General features: G+C 38.0%; 1 protein-coding gene across 1 annotated transcript in view; it reads left to right on the forward strand.

The window, feature by feature from the left end:
- The first annotated feature begins 238 nt into the window (after positions 1-238).
- MYO3B (myosin IIIB) overlaps positions 239-23,947 on the forward strand; it is a 193,217-nt gene continuing 169,508 nt past the window's right edge. Inside the window, exons 1-6 of the mRNA XM_054208150.1 lie at positions 239-297; positions 11,575-11,758; positions 13,266-13,400; positions 16,872-16,976; positions 17,239-17,338; positions 20,986-21,062. Coding sequence (XP_054064125.1) covers positions 239-297; positions 11,575-11,758; positions 13,266-13,400; positions 16,872-16,976; positions 17,239-17,338; positions 20,986-21,062 — 660 coding nt within the window. The remainder of the gene's footprint in view (positions 298-11,574; positions 11,759-13,265; positions 13,401-16,871; positions 16,977-17,238; positions 17,339-20,985; positions 21,063-23,947) is intronic.

The raw sequence follows: 23,947 nt of genomic DNA on the forward strand, positions 1-23,947 counted from the left end.
CCGGTCAGTCTTACCTCTGTGCCTGGCAAGATCATGGAGCAGATCCTCCTGGAAATTCTGCTAAGGCACATGGAAAATAAGGATGTAATTGCTGACAGCCAGTATGGCTTCACCAAGGGCAAATTGTGCCTGACAAATATGGTGGCCTTCTACGATGGCATTACAGTGTTGGTGGATAAGGGAAGAGCAACACATATTATCTACCTGGACTTGTGCAAAGCATTTGACACTGTCCGGCATGACGTCCTTGTCTCTAAATTGGAGAGACATGGATTTGACCAATGGACCACTTGATAGGTAAGGAACTGGCTGGACAGTTGCACTCAAAGATTTGTGGTCAATGGCTCAAGGTCCAAGTGGCGAGCAGTGACAAGTGGTGTTCCTCAGGGGTCAGTTCTGGGACTGGTACTATTTAACATCTTTGTTGGCAACACAGATGGTGGGATTGAGTGTACCCTCAGCAAGTTTGCTGACAACACCAAGCTGTGTGGTGCGGTCAACATGCTGGAGGGAAGGGATGCCATCCAGAGGGACCTGGACAGGCTGGAGAGGTGGGCTGGTGCAAACCTCGTGAAGTTCAACAAGGCCAAGTGCAAGGTCCTGCACATGGGTCAGGGCAATCCCAAGCACAAATACAGGCTGGGCGGAGAATGGATTGAGAGCAGCCCTGAGGAGAAGGACTTGGGGGTATTGGTGAATGAGAAGCTCAACTTGAGCTGGCAACGTGCGCTCGCATCAAGAGTGTCCAGCAGGGCAAGGGAGGTGATTTTGCCCCTCTACTCTGCTCGGGTGAGATCCCACCTGGAGTACTGCATCCAGCTCTGGAGTCCCCAACATAAGAAAGACACGGACCAGATTTAGATTAGATATTATGAAGAATTTTTTCACTATGAGGGTGGTGGGGCACTGGAACAGATTGCCCAGAGAAGCTGTGGATGCCCCATCCCTGGAAGTGTTCAAGGGCAGGTTGAATGGGGCTTTGAGCAACCTGGTCTAGTGGGAGGTGTCCCTGCCCATGGCAGGGGCTTGGAACTAGATGATCTTTAAGGTCCCTTCCAACCCAAACCATCCTATGATTCTATGATAATGTCTGTAGGTTAAAGCACTGTTAAAAATTGGATGCAGACATAGTGCTATAGATCCTGCTTCATATTGTATGTGCAATGTAATTTAGTTACTTTTATGGTGAAAGCCTTAATTGATTTCTCAGTTCAGTGCTGCTTGTGGTGACGTACAAGTATATTATCTATTCTCTCTCTTTTTTTGTTGAGTGGTATCACAAAATGTTTTCCTATTTCAAGCTCTGAAAGCCCACAGCAGAGCTGTTCCATAAACTGAACAATATGTAAAAAAAAACTGAATAGCTGCTAATGAACTGCTAACAGCTGGTTATTCCAGGTCATAGTTACTCTACCCAAAGCATGGTACAGCATCCTTGCCTGTCATGTTTTCTCTTTGTAAATTAAATTCAGGCATTCTCTGAACATTCTTCAGGATCATGTGCAGCAGCCCAAGGCTTAATCTGGGAAAAGAGGCCAGTTTGTTACTGTATTCTGTGTTTAAATTCTGTTCTGAAAGTTCCTGGACAATTTTTTGTTGTTGTTGTTATTAAATTGTTCTGTCTTCAAGATCACAGCCCTTGGAGGTGTTAATCTCCCTCAAATCCCCTGAATCAGTAGGAATTGAAATTGATTAGTGTTTCGCAGTGTGAAATACCTGGCAGGAGCAAGCTCTGAGAATTTTTGCTTGTGTCCAGTCCATATTGGCATCTCCTGTTTCTCCTGGGGTGCTTGTGCCTTTTCACTCAACGGGATGGCTGAGTACTTTGGTAATATGGCTTTTTACTAGTGGACATTACGCCTATATGTAAATTGTGTAGACTTTCAAGCATCTTCCCTTGTACAATAAAGACAAATCAAATATTTCTTATTGATGACCGTATATCAGAGTGTATAGTAAAGTGTACTAAGGTCTAAATTACTCTTTGAAGTTGCAAAGCCTGACTTTTTACCAGATGAATATCTGAGAGAATCAGAGTACTGCAGCAATGTGGTTTGCTATGCAAGTCAGAATATACAAATGCATATGTCATGAAGATAAGGTCCATCAGTTATTATAGTATACTGTGGAAAGCTATTTCCAATTTTTTTTTCTGGAACTAGCTTCCCATCAGAGTTTGCTAACATATTAGTTGTTCTGCTTGCCTTAAATATTAACAAATGGTAAGGTTTTTTTGTGGGGTTCAGATCAGCAAAAAACAGTTGTTTTTGTTCCTCTCTGTAAATCAAGGCATTATTAAATAACATATACAGCTGTAATAGCTCTGAGTGCCTTCTGTGTGTATTGCTATCTGTCCATTTCTTTCACCTATCTGTACTCCAAAATCCCTAACTGATTTTCAAGTTCAATAATTAACTGTGGGCAGCAGTAGACACTGGCATTGTCCTGCCACTTTTTATCAGTCTTTTTGGCTGGGAAGATGTCAAGCCAATTGCTTGTGGATTTTCCTTGGTCTTTGTTACTGAACTCAACTTAGATGGTTATAGGCGCAGATAGCATAACCCGAATAATGCATTTATAATTTATTAAACTTAATTCTTTAAAGGTTCTTTTGATAACTGCTCCATGAAGATAGCTGCTGAAGGAAGTTTAAAATTAATGGATTCTATCTCGTATGCCTATTATTATTTTTGAAGCCTATTAGAGAAGAGAAATTATGCAAATTGGTGTCACGCTAGGCTACTGCACACATGCTGGTAATGCATAACAACTAGCTCACTGATGAAAATACTTCATCTTAAGCAAGAGTCATTGTCAGCACTAAGAGGTGTTCTTTGTATCATGGTTAACAGTTTATTATTATTTTTCTGATGGATAAAGGAGAGTGTTCTTATTAAAAATCCTTATTAGAATAAAACTGCTGTAAAAGTAATACTGGAGAACTAGTGATGAATTATGATTGATTGCATTATACAATTAAGGTATGTTGCAAAACAATAGGAAGATCCCTTCAAAAAATTAAGCAGTTGTTGCTCACTCTCTGTGAATGACTGAGTGGCTTTAATTCTTCAGCTCCCGCATGTAAAAGACTTCATAAATAGATCAGGCTCAGGATCAATTAGTGTCACAATGATCTTTGGTATTAATGAAGTGAAGCTGCTAGGATTGAACCAGTTTATCTGTGCCCTTCATGACAGCATCTTAAGCTAACACGCACTGCGTTGTCTGTCCGGTACTGGGCATGGGAACAAGCACGCAGAACACACAGTTCTGTGCAGCACTGGCCGATACAAGCGCTCCCTGCGAGGCAGCTATCTTAGTCCTGAAGAATTCTGATATCCTTAGTGGGACAAAAATCCAATATAAGATAAGCTGGTTTCAGAAAATAGGTCACTAATGTAAGTTTGCAGCTATTTTCTTCCCAGGTTTATCCTACATCTGTCTTCGATTTCTTTTTCCTCATCTGTACACAAAGCCTATCAAGCTTTTCTGTTTAGACTGCATTGAAGAGCCTGGTTTTGGTCTAAGGGTCATAATTCTGTTATAGCCCTTCATCCTTCCATTTTAACACTAATGCATGCATTTTGTTTGCCCTGTTAAACTGCTGCCAAAGGAGGCAGAGAAAACCTCAGGTATTGATTTTTCACACATGGGGACTGTAGCTTGTAGTCACTTATTTGCCACCTGCAGTTTATAACTGAACGGGCTCATGGGATTATAAACTTCATTTTAGCGCTGAGTTCTGAGCCAGAGGTGAAATTGATGTGTTAGCTGTTAGTCATTTGTAATTCTTTAATGTATTTTGCTTGTTGGAATTCTATTTAGACGGCTAATATAAATAGCATTTTTGCAATAGAAATGCCACTGAGAACTTTCTGTTTGGGTTGTTGATCTTAACTGGCATTCAGGTATTTGGATCTGATCTTGGATAATCATTTCTGCTTAATATTTTTTAGGTCTTCCTGATTTTCACTGTTACGTTTATAATGTAATAATTATGAACTGTATCATGGTTAACTGACTGAGTACATAATTTTATTCAACATTTGTTCCTCGGAGTTGTAGATATGGAACTGATTCTTTAGTGGTCAAACGAATGAAATGTATTGTAGTTTCTCATGAATGATCAGGGGCTTTATTTTCAGTGGTACTGGAAACTTCACTAGAAGTTTCTGTTGATTACTATGTAAGTAGCAGGGTACCCTTCACCTCACAGGATAAGACAGCTCTGCAAAAATACTTCGTTTACCTTGTGCAGGAAGTGATTTTTTGAAATAATTTGAATCTCAGCAAAGCATTCACCCTTTCCATCACTGAATACCATTTTCTCTGTTGGTCCCAGCTTACATTTTCTTAAATACACAGTATCTCCCATAAACCTTGGAAGTGTTATTTTTCCATTAATAATACATTTTGCTAATTTTGTGAAAACAAAAGAAAAATATATTTCTTGCATGTTAGTGAGAAGTGCAGGTTTGCTTTACTAGTCATCTCTGAGAATGATGCAATCTTTATATGCCTTGGCTTGACCATTTTTTTGCTTAACTTCCAGCGTCAACACTGATCTTAGGGTATGTATGTTGAACATTAGTGAAACAGTCTTTTGATGTTTTGTGAGAAAATCCTTTGTGAGATGTTTGTGAGAAATTGCATCCAGTTTTGACAGAGAAGTAGAAAACCCGCAAATAAGTAAGTTTCTACAGTTTTCATAAAAATCTGTGTCAGGCTAGAGGAAAGAACAGTGCCCCTTCTGAGGGCTTTACAAGTTGAATTTTGTCCCTGTTACATTCTGCTTTGGTTGTTTCACCCATGTGCTAACAATTCCAGCTTAGCTACAGCGGATGTTGTCTTTTGGGGGTATCAGAGGAAAAAAAGAATGATAACTATGATGATGGTAGGAAATTAAAAAGATGCAGATTTATGAAATTCATTAGTTTCACTGCTCATGAAACAACTTGTTTTGTGGCTTTCTAAGTTCTGTGAATTACTGTTTACAAATCTTCCACTCCAGCTACATTTCAGCTTTTGTGCGTATTTAATTAGAGAAGTTCAGGTGTGGTAGACTAGAATAAAGCATGGGTATCTATGAAATTCTATGAAAATGAGTGGGATTGAATGATTCTAACAGAAAGAAATTTGATTACTAATATAATACCATTGACATCAATGAAGATTAGATAGAAGGATCAAAGCACCAAGAAACTTTCTGAAGTACTAGTGATAACTTTTATTAAAAAAGATGGAGTGGCTTGAGTTCACGCTCATCCTTAAGACCTTCCTACTCTAGAAAACCCTAGTGGTTGCTTGTTCTGTTCTTGATTATGCAGAAGATTGAGGCAATGTTTAATTAAAGTTTGCAAGGGCATGTAGCGATAGGCTGAGGGGCAATGGTTTTAAACTAGGGCAGGGTGGGTTTAGGTTAGACATTAGGCAGAAGCTTTTTACAATGAGGGTGGTGAGACACTGGCACAGGTTGCCCAGAGAGGTGGTGGAGGCCCCATCCCTGGAGACATTCAACGCCAGGCTTGATGAGGCTCTGAGCAACCTGATCTAGTTAAAGGTGTCCCTGCTTACTGCAGGGGGGTTGGACTAGATGGCCTTTAAAGGTCCCTTCCAGCCCAACGCATTCTATGATTCTGTGATTCTAAGTGCATGACCCCATTCAGTGCATGCTAAGCAGATCTCTTTAAGGCTAGTATTACACTGGTTGCGAGTCCCATTCAACTAGAAAATGGCTTGAGGTGCAGCAAACTGGTATGACTCTTGTAGACAGGAGATGACACGAACCCCGGATTTGTGATAAGGGAGAAGCAACTTCAGAATGAATTCCTGGGAAGCAGAAGAAACCTGCTTTTTGAGGGAGATGCAGTTATGAAGGACCCAAGATGCCAGCAGTGTTACTTAGACCCCATGGAAGATGGAAGTTAATTAAAAGTGCTGTGGCACTTGCTTGGGAGTCGTAGGGTGAGGTGCTAAATAGTTCTGGGGTGTAATAACTTCTTTGTGACCCAGCAACAGAGTCAGCAGTGCCTCCTGATCTGACACAGGCCTTCAGGAAAGACTGAAAATGCAACCCAGCAAGAAGAGCATTAGATTTGCAGGGGATCTGGTCAGGGGCCAAGCTGTACTTTACCTTTGCCTACACGCATCCTAGATCTCTTCGTTTATGAAACTGGCTGATTGCAAGGATGTATTTGCCCACCCAGTCTTCTTTTCTGTTTGATTTACGTGAACGACACAGAAGTGATCAGTCATTATTGGGCAAAGGTTATGGATTCATATATGCTTACATACACTTACATAAGCACAATTAGTAAAAAATTTTATAAGTTTAAGTTGGAGTAGGAGGAAAGGGAAAACATGTTTCCCAGTTACATCCTCTCAGTCTCCATTTTGAACACCCACAGAGTCAGTTTCATGGTTTGTATATTCAACAAAGCCTTATTCTGTGAATTGAATTTAGCAGGAGTGTTTTCAGGGAATACCTTTCATCTATGAGTAATAGCAGTTCTATTCTTGATTGTCCTGTTTTTCCCTTACATTGGCCTACTGAAACAATGTGATCAGTTAAAGTATGGTTGGTTCTTTTTGTTTGTAAGTTGTATAGCATCAGTAACAGCTTTTGAACATGCTGTTATCCTTCTCCTTCATCTCCTTCCATCACTGACCTTTATCCCAGAAAGGACTATGCACATCACATCCTGCAGTCTCTTTTTCTGAGACCAATTGAGAATAGTTATAGGATGGTGTGTTGATGGATTCTTTTGTATGCTTCATTTCAAGATATTGACATCCTCTTTGTTTTAACCTAGCCAGTGAGAGACAGCAGGAGGAGACTCACAGAGGAAGCTATTCTGACTATTGATTTTCTTGTGCCTTTCAGAGGTTCATTAATTCCTCTAACAATTGCTTCTTATTTAGCTGGCTGGGTGTGACCATCACTAGCCAGCAGAATAGGGGCTGTCATGGCTGGGTGAAGCCATAGCTGATAATGTGAACTTTGCCTTCTGAATTCTTGTATCTACGAGTTATTCATTTAGAATAGAAGCAACACTGAGCTCCCTACAAATAGTGAAATACTTTCATTTAGAATATGATATTCTTCCACAGTGTGTGTAGATGCCGGAAGGGCATGAATTGTGCGTGAATTGTTCATATGGAATCAGTATGTTCAATTTTTTTTCAATAGTATTGACTGGTATTGCCATTATGTCCCTACCAGCTGTATTAGAACTCAAAACTGACTAGTGCTGTATACCAGGACTGTTAGAAAGCACCAGGCTGGAGTGATGCTCTTATTAATTTCAGAACCTCTATGGATGTCCCATTTTACTGTGAGCAAGAAAAGGGTGTGTGTTGGAAGGCAATAGGCAAATCACTGTTGCGTAGAAGTTGAGTAAGGCAGTACTGAAAATTGAACAGTAATTGTAAAGCTATTTCTGGCACTGTTTTTCTTGCTTATGAGTCCCTCTTGTCCCTATAATTTCTAAGAAAGATAGCTGTGGTAATGAATCTATATGAAAAAAAGTTGTTGGTTTTATCCCAGAAGTAGTTATATCATTAAAGAACAAAACAAAACGAAACTTCATATAGTTATTCTATATAAGGTTTAGTTTTTTTGTTTTGTTTTCACAACATAGGTGAAGATCACAGTAGAACTTCTAGGACACCACATAATTTTCCAGATGTCTGTTTTGGGGATGTTTAGAGCCATTGAATACAATTGGAAGACTGTAGCTCACAGGGGGAAAAATGGCTTATGCACTGTCCAGAACCCATATTTCTTTTACATTATGTTTTATATCAAACAATACTTGTAGTCTGTTTGTCTTAGGGATACTGTTAAGGGGTGATAATAGGCAATCATTGATTCTAATGTCGATCTTACAGAGCAGTATTTTCTTTAAATGTAGATAAATGTTATTTGCACATTTGCCTGACTGCCATCTAAGTTAGTCTGTCATGCCTGGTTTGACTTAATTTGTTCTGACTGCTAAAGGTTTTCAAAATAGAAAAATCTAGGTGTTATGAAGAAAGCCATGAAATTTACTTTCTGGATGAAGAATATCTCTTTTCATGGATAAAGGAAAGAAACCCTGTCAATGCCTGAAGCCTATTAATATTTTTTTGTCTTACCCTATTGTTTGTCTTGGTTGGTCAGCTTTTACAAGATTTATTTTAAGTTAGTGTATTATCTCTGCTTAAAAAAAAAAATTATGCTTTTTTGCCCCTATTTCAGCCTGAGAGCAGTTTGACTAGACTCCGTCAAGTTGTCCTTACTTTTGCTTTGCATTCTGTCTCTTCCCAAGTATGCAAAACAGGGTTTGGTAGAGCGCTGTGGGCTTGTTGATAGCATGTCGTCATTCCTCAAATAGCCTAAGTGTGTGCAGTCCCAAATAGCTTTGTGTAAGATGTTCCCCATCCAGTAGAGCTAATTGCCAAAGTGTAATTTTTCAGCATCTGGTGTGGGCGATTTTGCTTGCCTGCATGGAACAGATTTAACCACTGAGAAGTTTTCTCCAGCTGGTGGCAGAAATCATGAAATACTTCTAATCAGTAGGTCTCTAATAGGTTGAGGCTCCCTCTGGGGAGGGCATTGCTAAGTTTTTCACAGCTAGAAGCCATTCTCTGTACATCATTTCAAAGCCCAGAGCAGTGTGAGGCCTGTTGTGGGGGTTGTGAAAGGAGGAAGTTCTTCCTAAAGAAATTTCAGCTTCAGCTTTTTAATGTTAAGGTCTTCTGGTTATGGGGTTGTTGTAAAAGTGGTTGCTTTTGTGGTTGTGTGCAATGGGCACTTTCACTGATGTCAGACTTTTTTAGGTGTATATTGCTTGAGTTCACGAGAAGGCTGTTTAAGTAGAAGTTGTTTATGGTACATATTTGGCAAATCTGTTTCCATGTAATGCATAAACATACTACCTGCAAACGCTGTCTTGTTATCACAATGCATAGAAGTGCTCGCACACTGAAATTTTTCTTCAGTCCTCTACCAGGATTCCACCTGTAACAATTTTGCATTAGACTTTATTTTGTGAACATGTTTTTCTGGTATAAAGCAATGTTAATGTATTTTGAAAATTTGGAGATACCATTTTAATGGTTACTTATTAATCAGAACAAAAGCAGGTGGTGACACTAGATTGTTTTGTTTTGTTATAAGGAAAAACATATTTATCCACAACAGCTGCTTGCAGGGAGGCATCATAATAAATACTACATCGGTACGGAGAGAGCCATGCATCATTTTCTGGACAACCTGTGTGATAGGGTAGTTGTTATAGAAATATCAGTCTATTTTTTTCTTCTTTTTTTCTTTTTTTTTTTTTTGGTGTAAGGTTGCATCAAAACTGTTTGCAGTCTGTTCTTCTCTGTTTCTTTGCACATGGATGTCTGTAGCATTTCTCCTAAAGCATTAAAATCACACGTGTTCAATATATGGGTTTTTTTAACCTGAGATGCAACTGTTCTAATTTATGTTTGTATTCACCCCCACCCTGCAAGCAAACCTTGATCTTAAGGTTGGCTTATCAGGAGCTACATGTCTGTCGTTGCTGTCTTCAGTGCATGTAGTACAGTCTGTTCACTGATTTCAGAGAAGTCTTTCGCCTGACCTGCTTCTCTGTTGGAGGTGCTAACTGTATGTGTTCAGAATACTGTTATTTGTGGCATGCTGTATTGGATCTAACTAGTGAGAAACTGTCCTAATAACTTACATTATTGACCCGCAACAGATACATGACATTGACTCTAGCTTTTCTTTTCCTTCTTTTCTTTGCCTTTTTTGGTCAAGAAACCGAAGCAATTTGATATACTATTTGGCACCATCTTTGGTGCAAATACAGTTTTAACCCAGGAGGGAAATATTTTTCTCTAAATGTGCCTGCCACTGTTTAAAAAAAGATTACACTCCTTCTAACCTGACTTTGGTAACAGCAATGTTTTTTGCCTGCTATATGGTAAGTTCCTTTAATGACATGTAAACGTTTTGTCTTAGGGTCTAAAGGAATTAAAAAATTTCTTCTGGAAAGAAACAAAGTATGTAAATGAGTTACACACATGCTTCCATTTTGAATATTGCTATAAAGATCTGTGCTGCATGTGAATTTGCACACAGGTTATTTTCTTCTCTATCATGAACAGAAAGCACAACTATTTCTTTAATTAGATTGAAAAGTTGCTGCTTCATTCCTTATTAACTTATCAGTTTCCCCAGCTAGGCTCACATTTCTTTCTAACTAAATTTCTCATGCCAAATAGTTGTCATTGATGCTGGAAATAGTGAAGAGGTAAATAAGACAGCAGGTTTTTAAATTACTTCAAGCAGGTTTGCAGATATCAGACATGCTTAGAAAGAAATAGCTCAAACCTTAAAAATTCAAGTGTACTTTTGAGGTTCTAGTTGATCCATGTCCAAAAATTGAGAGCTTTTCCAGTCAGCTATGGTGTTGTCTTCAGTTGCATTTGTTAAGATCACTGTCTTATTTTTCTCCTTCTGTTTGTTCATGCATCTCAGTCTTTACATCTCCTAGTTAAGTGTACAGATAGCTGAAGTGGTCTACCTACTGACAGCCACCAAATGGGCAAATAATACTCTTTCTTAGAGAAACCAGAAACCAATCAGCTTCCCTAATGGTGAATTATATAAAAAGGCTAAGTTAATCTCATCTTAAAGTTTGTCGTTCCTTTCTCTAATTCCAGCTCAGGGGCAAGGTCTGGGTTCTCAGTACTTGAAATGAAATCCTAAAAAAGTATCGTCGTTTTGCCTAATCACCAGAACTTGCCATCTATGTGATTCCAAGAGTGGGAAGGAGGCCTTTGCATAGGCTGCAGTGATCCATACATCACTCAGGAGTGTTTGGGGAAGCAACTCCCCTGACCCGTAGATCTGAAGGTGGAGGTCCAGTCAGCCAGTGTAGCTGACCATAACACACTCTGACTGAAATACAGAGATAGAGCCTAATGCAATTGTTGAGAAACATCTCCAGTGAGTGATGAATGTCACCCCAGTGGTGTACCTGTTGCCTGTTATCAAGTTGGTTTGTATTTTATGATAGCAGCCAGCCCATTCTTAACATTTATTAAACTAGTTATGCGTGGCCCTGTTGTAGATATATCGGCAATGATGAGGTGTTATACCTACTGAATGCCTGTCTGGCAATTATCCAGGGAGCACTAGACAAAAGTCTGTTAAAAGCATGACATGGCTTTTTAATGCTATCTTAAATAGCACCTCATTTCATGAGCTGTGTTAAACTGACTGTAAAATGTCCATTAAAAAAGTGTGCAGTAGAGTTCGGACTTTGTCAGAACTTTTTAAAATGTGTTCAGAATGATGGAGTGTATGGGGCAATGTTTGAAGCAAACAGTACGTACAGCAAAGAGAAGCGTTCCTCAGTGTTTTCTTTCCATTCTTTCATTTAGTGATCTTATCTTTCTGTCTGGTTTTCATTTGTGATTCTATCTGTATTTCTTCTCAAATTAGGACAATATTTGATTTCCTTATCACAAGACACCTTCTTCAGTACAGAGTTACTTAGGGCTTCCCACTGTATGTGTATCTGCTTTGTTTTCCAGGACGCCATTGTATGGATTGTTTCAATATAATTCCAGCATGATTGGACTAGAATCATTAGCCGATCCCTCAGATACCTGGGAAATTATAGAGACTATTGGGAAAGGCACTTACGGTAAAGTCTATAAGGTTGCCAATAAGAAAGATGGCAGCCTGGCAGCAGTAAAGATTCTGGATGCTATCAGTGTAAGTAAAAAATATTAAACTGTAACTTCATTGTTAATGTAAAAGAATTCTCAGAGTTGAAATGTAAATCAAATATGTGAGAGATTGAAGGCATGCTGAAGGGAAGAATTTTGGCAGAAGGAGTTTGGTACCAGCACCTGAAAGCTGCAACTTAAAATTTCATCATCTTGTGTGTTATTTTAAGATAGCATTTGCCTGGTTTCTTTTTTAGGTTTATGTAATTCTTCTGGTATAAATTTAGATATCCGTGCTTGGAGCATGAAGGCATAGAGGCATTCCTCTTAGGGGCCTGCTGTAGCAGGGAAAATATGAGATGCTGTTAATCTTAATGTTCTTATTTTATTCTGTGTACTCCCTAAAAGAATTTCTTTTCCCATCGCAGAAGTACTGTGAACTTTAGGATATTTTATAGTTATCCTTTATAAGTGGATACTTGTAAAAGTGGATTACTGCGAGGCAATAGTTAAGATAAAAACAGAAGAGCACAGCCCAAATTCTCCGAAGTAGTTCTGTGCCAGCTCCAGTTTTAGTGGGTGTTAAATGCCTAGCTTCCCTTGAGAACCAGGGCCCTAGTTCTCAATCGAAGATTTAATTGGCAGCTGCTCAGGTTGCATCAAGCTGGAGTTTGATCGCAACAGTTGGGCTAAAATAGTTACTAAAAAAGTATGTTTCTCTCATCTACCACTACTGAAATTCATCTTGGTTTTCCCTTGTAGAAATCTGAAGAAGGTAATACATAAGATTATATCCTTTTTAGCAAAATGTAAAAAAAAGGAAAATGCATGTAAGAGCTTAAATTTTCTAGCAGTCACAATCTGTGCAGAAACAAGGAAGGATTCAGTGCTTACATACTGTTCTGAGTTGTGGCCTGTGTGCTGATATTACAGTATTTTGTAATTGTCACAGAATTCTTTCATTAACAAATATTTAGAAACATTTCCTTATTTTGGGGGTTTTGCTTTGTCTCTCTTTAATTGTTTCTGGTGTATGTCTTTTCCTCATAAGGATGTCTTTGTTTTCAGCGATGTCCACTTTGAGGTTTGGTCAGATTGTTCTCTGTTTGGTCCCATCTGATGACCATAGAAAAAAGAATGAATCAAAGGTTCATGTATTTATATTTAGCTTACATGATAAAAAACATGCATGTGTAAAAACAGGCTAAAAAATAATACATGTGCAAATTTCTTATTTAGACAACTGAGCAAAGTGAAGGATAATTTTTACTTTTCTGGTTAAATGTATTACACGCTGAAACAATCCTTGAACAACAGCTGCTTGCTTTACACAAACTTCACATTTTTGTGCATAATAATAAAGCAGAAGTGGCATGATTTGTTATAGATTGAATTTACAGTATTGTGTGAGTACTTCCAGCTGCATTAAATTAAAACCATTTAAAAGTACAAACTAAATAAAAAAAGGGTTCTTTTTATCCATGAGGGTTTGTTCTTGCTTGGTACGGACTTACTGCGTTTATATGTTCTGTGTGTTTGTGTTTTTTATTTAGGATGTAGATGAAGAAATTGAAGCAGAATATAATATTTTGCAGTTTCTTCCCAATCATCCTAATGTTGTTAGGTTTTATGGGATGTTTTACAAAGCAGATCAATATGTGGGAGGACAGCTCTGGCTAGTACTTGAGGTAAAAACATTTTGATAACATTACATCTTAACTAGCAAATATTGTTGGGTTTCTTTTTTTTTTTTGTTGCTAGAGGAGTCATGGGCTTTCATGATTCTCTGATTGGTGCCATTAATCAAAGGACTGGTGATAGATGATGTGTGGTAGTCTACTGTTGAAAATCACATCCAAACTTAAAAGTTTGTTTAATAGGGAACGTCCTTGCATTTTATTTCTGTTAAATTTGCTACGTTCTGCCTCCAAAGCAAGCATATCCTTTTGATAAGAATGGTTTGCCTAGAAACAGCTTGATTTTGTTCATGTTGGAAGAAATATTAGATATGACATTTCCCTAAACTTTTGGAAAGCTCAAGCACTTGAGGGGAATGAAAAAGACGATGAAGTAGTAACACGGAGGAAAGCTAACAATCATGCTGCCTATTGCAAAAGTGAACAGAGAAAATGTAATGGGAAAGTCTGTTTCATGGTAACTTAAAACTGGAGGCTGGTTGTTGTTGAAAACCTCTCAACAGAAATGCCTTCTATTAACTCTTCTTGGCAATCGCAATTCTTGCAGTGAAAAGTGTATTTTGGTGGTCTCGTTGCCAGTTAAGTGACCACCAAAGATTGTTGCAAGGATTTGTTCTAAACTTAATGATACAGAGCTTTGTGCAGACTGATGAGCAGTAACAGACAGTTCAAACATTTCTCTCTGTTTTAACTAGACCAGTAAAAGTTAGCTTTCACTTTTTAATTACTGAGCACTTTAGAAATTCCACTGCCTGTTCTTGAATGGTGACTGGAATCAGAAGAGGGAATCTTTATTTCCACTTTAAGTTGTGGAACCCCAACAATACATCTAACTTCTACGTACTGCAGAATTATGTAACTTGAATGAAAACCTGTGATGTGTTTCACGTTAAATTTCCGTGACTATTAAAAAAGGAACTGTAGTATTTTTGCTTTGTTGTTTTGATATTGTTTTTTACTGTGTGCCTGCTGGCTTTGTGTTGAGTTCGAGCATGGTTTGCCATGTGTTTTCTTTTTTAATACAAGTATAGCGTATGCAACAGATGCGTCACATGTGGTAATCCCTACAACAAAATTTTGTAAAGCAAAATTGTGACATATTCTATGTAACAAAGTCGAATGTAGAATTTAAGAGAGTTAGGTGTTTGTATAGACCTTATCAATAAAGTATGTTGATTTCAGGTGGTTTTTGGTGCACATTGTTCAAAGTTTCAAAGAAATTTGACGTTAAAAAAATGTGTTTTCTTTATACGGAGAAATTTAACAGACAAGGCAAACTCTTTCTTGCCTTGGAATTTACGTGCTAATTTATATATGCATAGCATTTACTTTTTATATTATAAATTAATGACACTTTTTCAGTAAAAGGGAATATACAAAGTACTCAGACTTTGATCTCCGAGTCTTTGATGAAATATATTCATTGGATATGTGACTTCCAAAATTTGTAATAGAAAGGTGGATTTTTTTTTTTCCTTTAGGCACAATTTTGCCATGTTTACTCATTACGAGCAGGATCTTACTTTGATAAATGCCTAGGATGAGGAAGGGTAGCAAAAGTGGACACCTTAAATATTTTTAGGATGTTGCAATTTACTACATAGGGAACTTCAGAGTTAGGCATTTTGTATTTCTCGGATAGGTGTAGCACAGACAACTGTAAAGCAAGCTTCCCTGCTTTTCCATCTGAATGTGCATCAGTCCACTTTTTAAAGTATTACCATTAGGTACAAAGCGGTAATGAAGTTTACAAGTTCATTTTGTCCCAGATCTTTGCTGACTGTCAGGAGCAGTGTCACTGACAGCTGCAGTAGTATTTATGGGATATATTTATTTTCAGAGTCAGTCGTTCATTTAACTTATGCTACCAAACAGCTGTCAGTCTATATCATTTTTCAGTTACAACCAGCTTGGGTTTTTTTTGAAGTGAGGACACACTTTTCTGTATTTTATTTGCAGGATAGAGATTACACTTAGTACAGTCTGTCTCAGTAGAACATTTAGTGCAATGAACGCAATAAATGAAAGTCTTTGACTTAAGGGCTTGTGAGCAAATGGTTAAGCATGGAAAGAAAACCATGCACTTTTCTCTTGCAAGATGATGAAATTGTCCTGTAAATACATTTGATGATTGATATTGAACTGAATGCTCCTACCCAATTGATTTTTAAAAATATATTAAATTCCCTACTAATTAATTAAAAAGTAAAGTCAGATTCCTGCAGCACTCATCAGTGTTTACATTGATGAAATTTTGCTTCAGGAACTTATTTACGTAAAGGATGTCTTGTTTATCATGTGATCTGGTGCTTTCCATGATCTAAAACTTTTAGTCCAGTGAAATTTTTCGATGCAAGGGGAAGTTAGTAATAAGTGAAGGAAAATATCGACATATGACAGAAATTATTGTCTGAACGATACACAATTGGTAAAAGTTATATGAGAGATGCAAAACTTGAGAGTCTGTAGAAATTCTGTTTTCATACCATTCTCCTGATTTATGCTGTAGTATTTTAAACTTAATACTGATAATGTCAAATGAACTTGTGTTGAAATGCACGTGATGTATGTATGGCAGAAATGTTGATAAGGGTGCTGGCTGCAAAAAGAGGTCTAGAGGAGAAAACTCAATGAAAGAAAGGCAATGAATTCTCCTATCATTTTTTTTGGTCAAACAATTAAAGTAAGAAAAGGACTGAGAAAGAGGAGAAAGGAAAGTGGGGAAAGGCTTGGACAGGGGCATGCTTAGAAGGGCATGGACGGTAAACCAATGGTGTGGGTGAAAACATATTTACAAAGACTCTAATTGTACTTTTTCTCCTCCTCTTTTGATCTACAGCAACCCACTAATGGGAAATGCTTGCAAGAAGCTGCTTTTCTCGATCAGAATGTTTCATCTCAGTTGTTGGCAGCACATGCCATCAAATCCAAGTATAGAGATATGGCTTCTGTCTACTTTATATTGCCTGCCAGCAGGAGCATTGATGGAGTGAAAGTTTAAAATGACTGTAATTTGTTGCTTCCCAGTTATCAAAAGCATCAGTCTTTTCTGCCTGGCCTTTTCTTTGCACAAAAGCAGTTTTTCAAAAAGACAATGCACATATTATTGTGAAAATACTCAAATAATGTAAATTGGACTTATAAATCCTCTTTTAACAACAAAATACAGTCATGTTCATAATATTTTGATTTTTAGTTACATTTTATAAATTACACTTTATACTTTGGTTTTCACTTCCCTCCCCCCACCCAGGCTGCTGTGATTTATTATTAACATTGCTGATAAAATATGTTCTAAGGTGGGGAGACAACATCAATAATTGCAAGGTAAAAATCTACTTGTTCCCAGACTTGTGTTGTAGTGCAGTTTTGCGTGGTAGGTATTCACAGCCTAAACAAATACATTGAGTAACGGAGGACTTGTCTTGCTTTTTTCCCCCCTTGCAACTCCCCCCTTCACAGCTGTGCAATGGAGGTTCTGTCACAGAGCTTGTCAAAGGCCTGCTGAAGTGTGGCCAACGGCTGGATGAAGCTATAATCTCATACATCTTGTATGGTGGTCTCTTGGTAAGGATGTTCATTGGGCTTGTAATGACAGCAGAGGGTGCAATTTACTCGTCTCATACATACATTTTCCAGTTATAAAGTGTGGTAATGTTGACAATATTACGCGGGCAGTTACAGCAGCAGGCGTTGTATCAAGCATGTAATCCGGTGGACAGATGTTTCTGTAGAGTATGTGCAGATTGTCTTCATTACATTCCCTAATAGTAGGGTAATTGTTTTTAAATAAGGGAGTAAACTTATTTTTGTTACTGCTGGTATATAGGGCCTTCAGCATTTACACAATAACCGGATCATTCATCGTGATGTGAAAGGGAACAACATTCTCCTGACAACAGAAGGTGGAGTCAAGCTCGTTGACTTTGGTAATGACCACTTCCCATTTGTTTTCCTGATACGTGCAGTTTAGCCAAAGGCATCTGTTTACTTTCCCCTGGGAAGGTTTCAGAAGGCTATTCGGAATTATTTCCAGAAGGAAAAATGGAGAAGGAACCTGATACAGCAAGAATAAAAATTCTAACCAAAAATTAGTAATAGACTTTTAACTTAAAAGCTTAAACATAATTTAATAATTAAAAATAGTTCTGAAGGTACCATTTTATTTACAAAGCTCTTTTGCGTTTCACAAGGAATGGCAGTTTCAGGGCAGTTGTCCTCCTAATTTAAATTTAGATGTTCTGTCTTTTGCATATGAAAAGGAAACATTCTTCTCTCTGAAATGGCTTTTGCTAGCCTTAAGCATATTTTTTTTCCCTCTGAGCAGAAGGTAAAATGGTCCCTTGGGTCCAAAACCCAACATCCATTTAATTTGTGATTATTGCTGTTAGATTTGAGCATTGCCAGTCTGAAAACGTCATAAGAAGCAGGAGAGAGAGAGAGACAGATAGGTAGATAGAAAGGGACTTGGCAATAGAATTTAACACAGTTCAGCATTTTTTTTCGCTTTAAACCTGCAGTTAGAAAATTAAGGAAATGCTGTAGTCCCTCAGATATGTATGCAATTGAATAGACAAATTTATTAAAGTATCAGAAACACATTATTAGTAATATGGTTTATTAATGAGATCATACAATGCATAAGGTAATCATCATTGAGAATAGTATTGTGTGAATAACGGATGTTTGTTTAGCAGTGCATGAAGGCAAAGACAAACATTCACAAAATGAGAGTAGTATAAAATGGAGTGCCAAAAAATCCTGCAAATAGTGATATTTTTTTAAAAAAAATCCCCAAATATTAAATTTACACATTGGAAATAAAATTTAATACTGATGTCATGGTATTACAAATTTGACATAAAAATCTATTGAAGACGCTAAAGTAAGTTGGGAAGCAGGGGACTCTTTAGTATCTTCTAGGGACAGAAATTCATTATGTTGAATGGTAAAGGTAACAATTGAAATAGTGCTGGGAGGAACATATGGCCTGAAGAAAAACTTGGAGTCAGTCCCTGACCTAGTACAAGGGAGGAAGATCCCTTCTCATTTGGGGGAATTTTGGCAGTATGATATTTGTTTGTAACTATTCCATTGTGGGAAAAGTTGGCTTTTCTCCCCAAAGCAAAACATTTTTATCAGACGTATCGAAAGCCTTAACTGCAGCGGAAGCTAAGCTTGGAGCCCTGGCTTCCAAAGGCAGATCAATGTGCTGCAACTCCAAGTGGCACATTCAAGGAAACTGAGAATCCCAACCTTTCTGGTGTCCTGTGTGTCTCTCTGATTCCACATTTAGGTTTTAGGGGTTTTTTTTTTTTCTACTTTTTCTTACAATAGTAACACTAAAAATAACAACAAATATAACTACCTCAGAAAAAGACATGAGTTAAATCTCGAGGGTTTCCTAACAATTATTAGGAAACGCCAAGAAATACCCACATATCTGTGTGCTTCCTGACTAAAGAAGCATCAGGCACCAAGGTTTCATTAAGTTGCTGGTTTTCCCCTCTAGCCCACTGCCGTACTCACAGAAGGGACTCTGGGAGCGAATTAGGACTGAGTCACAGGTGGTAGTGTTTGCAGAACAGTTTGTCTCATTTGCTGCAGAAAGTGGAAGATACATAGTGAAAAATGCAAGGAGTTCAGGAAGAGAAGGGACTCTTAGTTCAGACAGTTGAATGGCATCAAATTGGAGACTATTCTTGCTTCTACCAGTGTTTCTCTGTGATGTTGGCAGGTCGCTTGCATCATACTTTTTAGAAGCAGCCACTCTGTTCCTCGTTTTCCTGACAGCCAGTTTGAAACATCTTGTCCTCCTTTGCAGAAGAGCTAAGGGTTCTTGAACTGCAGCTGAGATCTGTTACAGCTCGATTTGAGTCATGTGGAGTGCCTGAAAACTGAAAGATCTCAGATTAACTATCCCAAAACAATGGATGCTTTGGATATTTTTAAACTAATCCCTGGAACTAATAATCCTCTCCCATTTTGCAGGAATGTTAAGGAGATGTATTGTTTGCTGAGGAGCGAAGGAAACATGTCAAAAGGAAAAAAATAATAATCTTAAATTTCATATAGGATTGGATATACTAAATAAGAAACTAGAACTCAAATTGGTGGGGATAAAAATAATAAATTAAATTACTACCTATTCAGTAGATGCTGTCCATTCTATCCACAGAGTGAAACAGAATCTTGAAGGGGGGGGGAAAAAACGTTACTTCATATTCAAGGCTGTACGTATGGATATTAGGTCACAGAGAGGATTATACAGATATCCTTAATTGAGACTGAGGCCTTTTTTTTTTTGCCTTCATTGCATGACTTTACAACTTGCTTTTTCAACGTAGCGCGCGTTTCTTCCCTCAGCTGCTCTCGACAGCATGACATATTTGAATAAATGTTGGTCACAGTGTAAGTCGACCCAAAATGCCTGCAACTTATCATTCATTTATGCTCCTGCTCAGTTGCTCACTCTCTCCTGCTGTCTCAGCCATTCGGTATTCTGCACTGTTTTGGAGTGTCGGTAGATAGCAGCTACAAATTAAGCTAGCTCAAGAGAGATCAGAGTTAAACGCACAGAGGTTTACTGTAGATCCTAGCCATTAACTGTTTCACAGCAGTACTCAGGAAATCACTGAAGGCTTGCAATCACACTGAAAAATGAAAAATAAATACAGAATTGAATCTTGGAGGCAGCATCGAATTATTTAACTTCAGAATTATGAGTCCCAATTTCTTATTTATTAGCCTCAGGCAATGTGTACTATGTGTGTTTCTGCCTGTTTTTGTTTCTGGGTAATGCCATAGGAGCAGACCACTGTGTTTCTTGTTTGTTTTTAAACCATGTTAAGGTGAAATATTTTTTAAGTCAATATTGGGTTTGTGTCAGTGAACTCTACAGTTCAATTTTATGTTGGCCAGAGCACAGAAGATTTGCTGTAAAAGTTCATTCTGATTTGTTAATGTTTTTTTGATTTCGCTCTGGTTCGTTCTTCCTTTTTTCAGCTGTGACTCAGTAGCCCGTCCTCAGTCAGCAAAGCACTGAAGCACAGGCTTTGTTTTAAGCATGTGCTTAACTCCCTACGCACAAGCTGCACTGTGAACTTGAGCTTCTGTGCTTTTCTCAATAGGGAAAGATTTAAGCAAGTGCATAAATGTTTTGTTTAACAGGAGCCTCTGCAAATACTCTAGTGAACAAGTTTCCTGCCAGAGGTGTGGAGGGAGTAAATTTTGGAAAGAGACATTTTAAAGTCAGCTTGTAATGTGGATAGTTCCTGGTTTTACTCATGAAAACGGCAGAAAGAAGTCTGTGATATTTAAGCGGCAATTGAATTTTTGAGTTTGAATGAAAGTGCTTCAAACTGAGTCATTCACAAACAATTTCTTGTCAATTCTGAAAGAAAACAGCAAGCTGAAATTAATCAAAGAATTCAGTACAAATGCTGCACCTACTTCGGCCAGGTGTTCTGCAGCTGTACTCCTAGGCTTGGGGTTTGTTTTCCAGATACTTGAAAAAAAATGACTGACATTACAGAATGAATTTGAAGCTGAGGTTTTTGGATCTGTTTTATTGCAGGTGTTTCAGCCCAGCTCACCAGCACACGGCTGCGTAGAAACACCTCAGTGGGAACACCCTTTTGGATGGCACCTGAGGTAGGCACGTGTTCCTGTCTAGGTTGTCTCCATTCATTGCAATGTGCACTTTGTTGCCACTTCCACATAGTAGGAGAAAAGGGTAGCTTTTCTTCCATCCCCTGTGTCTCTGTTTCTGCTTTACTCTATCTATGTCTAGGCCCCTGTCCAGTAAAATGAATGGACTATTAAAATATACAAAATAGATTTCTAGTAATCTTCGTTAGTTTCTTCTCTGTAATGTTTCCATAAAAGTACAGATAATCTGCAAGTAACTGAGGCTCTCCTTGACTTTCCAATCAAATGCTGTGTGTTTTGGTGTGCTTGTCTGTGCCTCTAATACAAGTTGGGAAAAGAAGGAGGAATTCCCACATCCCTGTCTTGCTACAGGGCTCTGCAAAACCCTGACTCAGCTGTGTGTTCTTTACACTTAACCATTAACTGGGGACCTACACACTTGGACACATGGATTAGCATATATTAAAAATGGAAAAAAATAATCTACAGGCGGCCTAGCCAAGTATCTTAGACCATGTTTTTCCATACTAATCCCCAAACATAACCCTTTTCCTTCTGCTTCCTGAAGCTCTAGAAAGCTTTAACACACTATTGAACAAAAGTCCCATATGTACTTTTCCTAAATTTGGTGTGAAAGATGTTAGTCTTTACCCTCCCCACTTTAAGAAACAAAAAATACTTTTGTAAGGCATAGATTACGAAATTAAAAATTAGGGAATGAAACAGGAGCGGTCTGTTTATTTGTAAGTTGTTAAACCTTATTAACAGTAGTAGCCTCGTTTCTGTTGAAGGCCATTAGACTTACCTGAATTTTGGGGAATTTGGAATAGAATTGCCATCTGTTACAAACGCACACAGGTCTATTTCTGTATGTCAAACAGTTCAAAGTATCATGCAAACATTTGTTTTAAAACATTTTATACTTTTTATACATCTGTTTCTGTTGCTAAGGAAGGCTGATTATAGCTGAGCAGAGAAAAGAAGCCGCTGTAACGGATCCAAAATTGATCTTGCACAGTCTCACAAAGAATGGTTGATATTTTACCATCTCCATAACAACCAGTTTACGTCACAAAGGAGACACAAGATACCTTAGAAACCACTGTGCAAGCATTATTTATGGAATCACCTTGGTTGAAGACATTCTGAAACCTTTATAAAATACTCTTCTAGACAATAATGGACATATTATGAAATATTTTATTGAACTCGGATTATTAGAAGTTATTTTTACAGTACTGTTTTGCTTGAATAATTGCCATCAAAGGCAGTAATCACACCGAATTTATTTTCCCATCCTGTTTGAAAATATTCATTCTCAAGGTAGAAAGCCAAAGAAATAAGCAGAGATTTTGACCTGAAAATACAACATGCTTGTAATCAAGGTATGTTATGTACATAACACATCAAAACAGGACGAGAAGTAGCTTTGAATGCTTCCTGTTTTGGAAAGATTTGTCAAAATAACTAAGCCATTACCATAAGCATAATAACTCATATCACTTCTGCATGCCTGTGTGAGCCACGGTGATCAGGCTTCATAGATATACCAGTCTGCAAAACAGCTGTGAGATGCTCAGATATCCGTTATGATGATGTTGAAATGGCTGTTAAATGACAAGTTGCATAACACTCGTGCTCAAGGCACTACAGTTGCTTTCTTTATGTTCATGTGAATGACATATTTCAACTGATGCACGAGGTGCAATTTACCTTACTTCTGGGGAGATCTTTCTGGTATTTTTAAAACGTGCAGCCAAATTTTTATGTGAAAGATGAAAGATTAGGACTGCAGTAAGCTGAAAATCCCTGCTTAGGTAACAGTTTATTAGGATCAGTGTTTTATAGGTGAGACTGTGGCGAGATCAGTAAAAACTCGAAAAGCACTTAACAGTTGCAAAAATCTTATTGCCTAAAGGTTTTGACATAGGATAGAATCTATGTCAAACCCAAAAATGCCATAAAATAACTGGACAAGAAGGAAATGTTACTAATCAGAGAAATAGAAACCAGGAAGACTAGGAATTTTTATTTTATTTTATTTTTTTAATTGGACTTTTACTATCTGTATGTGAAACATAGGAGCCTCAGTCAATGCAAAAGGCAATCATGGGACCTCATCTTATCTAAGGGTGAGAAAGATGGATTTAATCTGAAGGGGGAGTGGGGAGGGGAGATGAAAAAGCTTGCCTTGGAGGAAGAGACTACAAGAGTGTTTCGGAGAAATGAATCTTGTGAAATGAAGCTGAAAGGGAATATTTTCCAGGGTAAACCCTGGGAAAATAAAACCTGGAGGATAATGATGCAAGATTATTCAAGCTGACAGACAGGAATAACTGGATATAAGCAGGAGACAAATACGCTGGAACCTAGAATCACTAGATCAGCCTGGATGAGGAACAGTCTGTATAATGAGGAAAACCATCGTATTTTAAGATGAAGTTTGCAAAATGTATCAAAGGGATTGTATGGCATGGTACTTACAATAGCAAAAACTCATAGGAAAATAGCAGTGACTGAGGGTGGGGTACGATGTTATGTTCATCTCCGTGTTCTTACTGGTCGTCATGAAAAGCAGCAGCTTAACAGTTTTGAGTGATTCGGACATCTTAGAGGGCTTTTTTTCCCCATGACACGAGGCTTGTTTAGCAGCAGCAGGAAAAATTAAAAAGATTTGCTCTTGAGCATTTGTTTTGAGTAGAGCACGTGATTAACAAAAATTTTGCTGAAAAATGAAAATACAGGGAAAATCTAGGCTGTGTGGGGAAGCAACAGAGGAACTTGGCAAGGATGAGTCAGGTTTTGAGCGGCTTTAAAGCAGACTCAGTGAAAATCAATCATTGCTGTTTAACCTAATTAGTATTATCTCACACTTACAAATAAAAACG

Source organism: Rissa tridactyla, chromosome 7 (genome assembly GCF_028500815.1).
Source record: "Rissa tridactyla isolate bRisTri1 chromosome 7, bRisTri1.patW.cur.20221130, whole genome shotgun sequence".
Classification (NCBI taxonomy): Eukaryota; Metazoa; Chordata; class Aves; order Charadriiformes; family Laridae; genus Rissa; species Rissa tridactyla.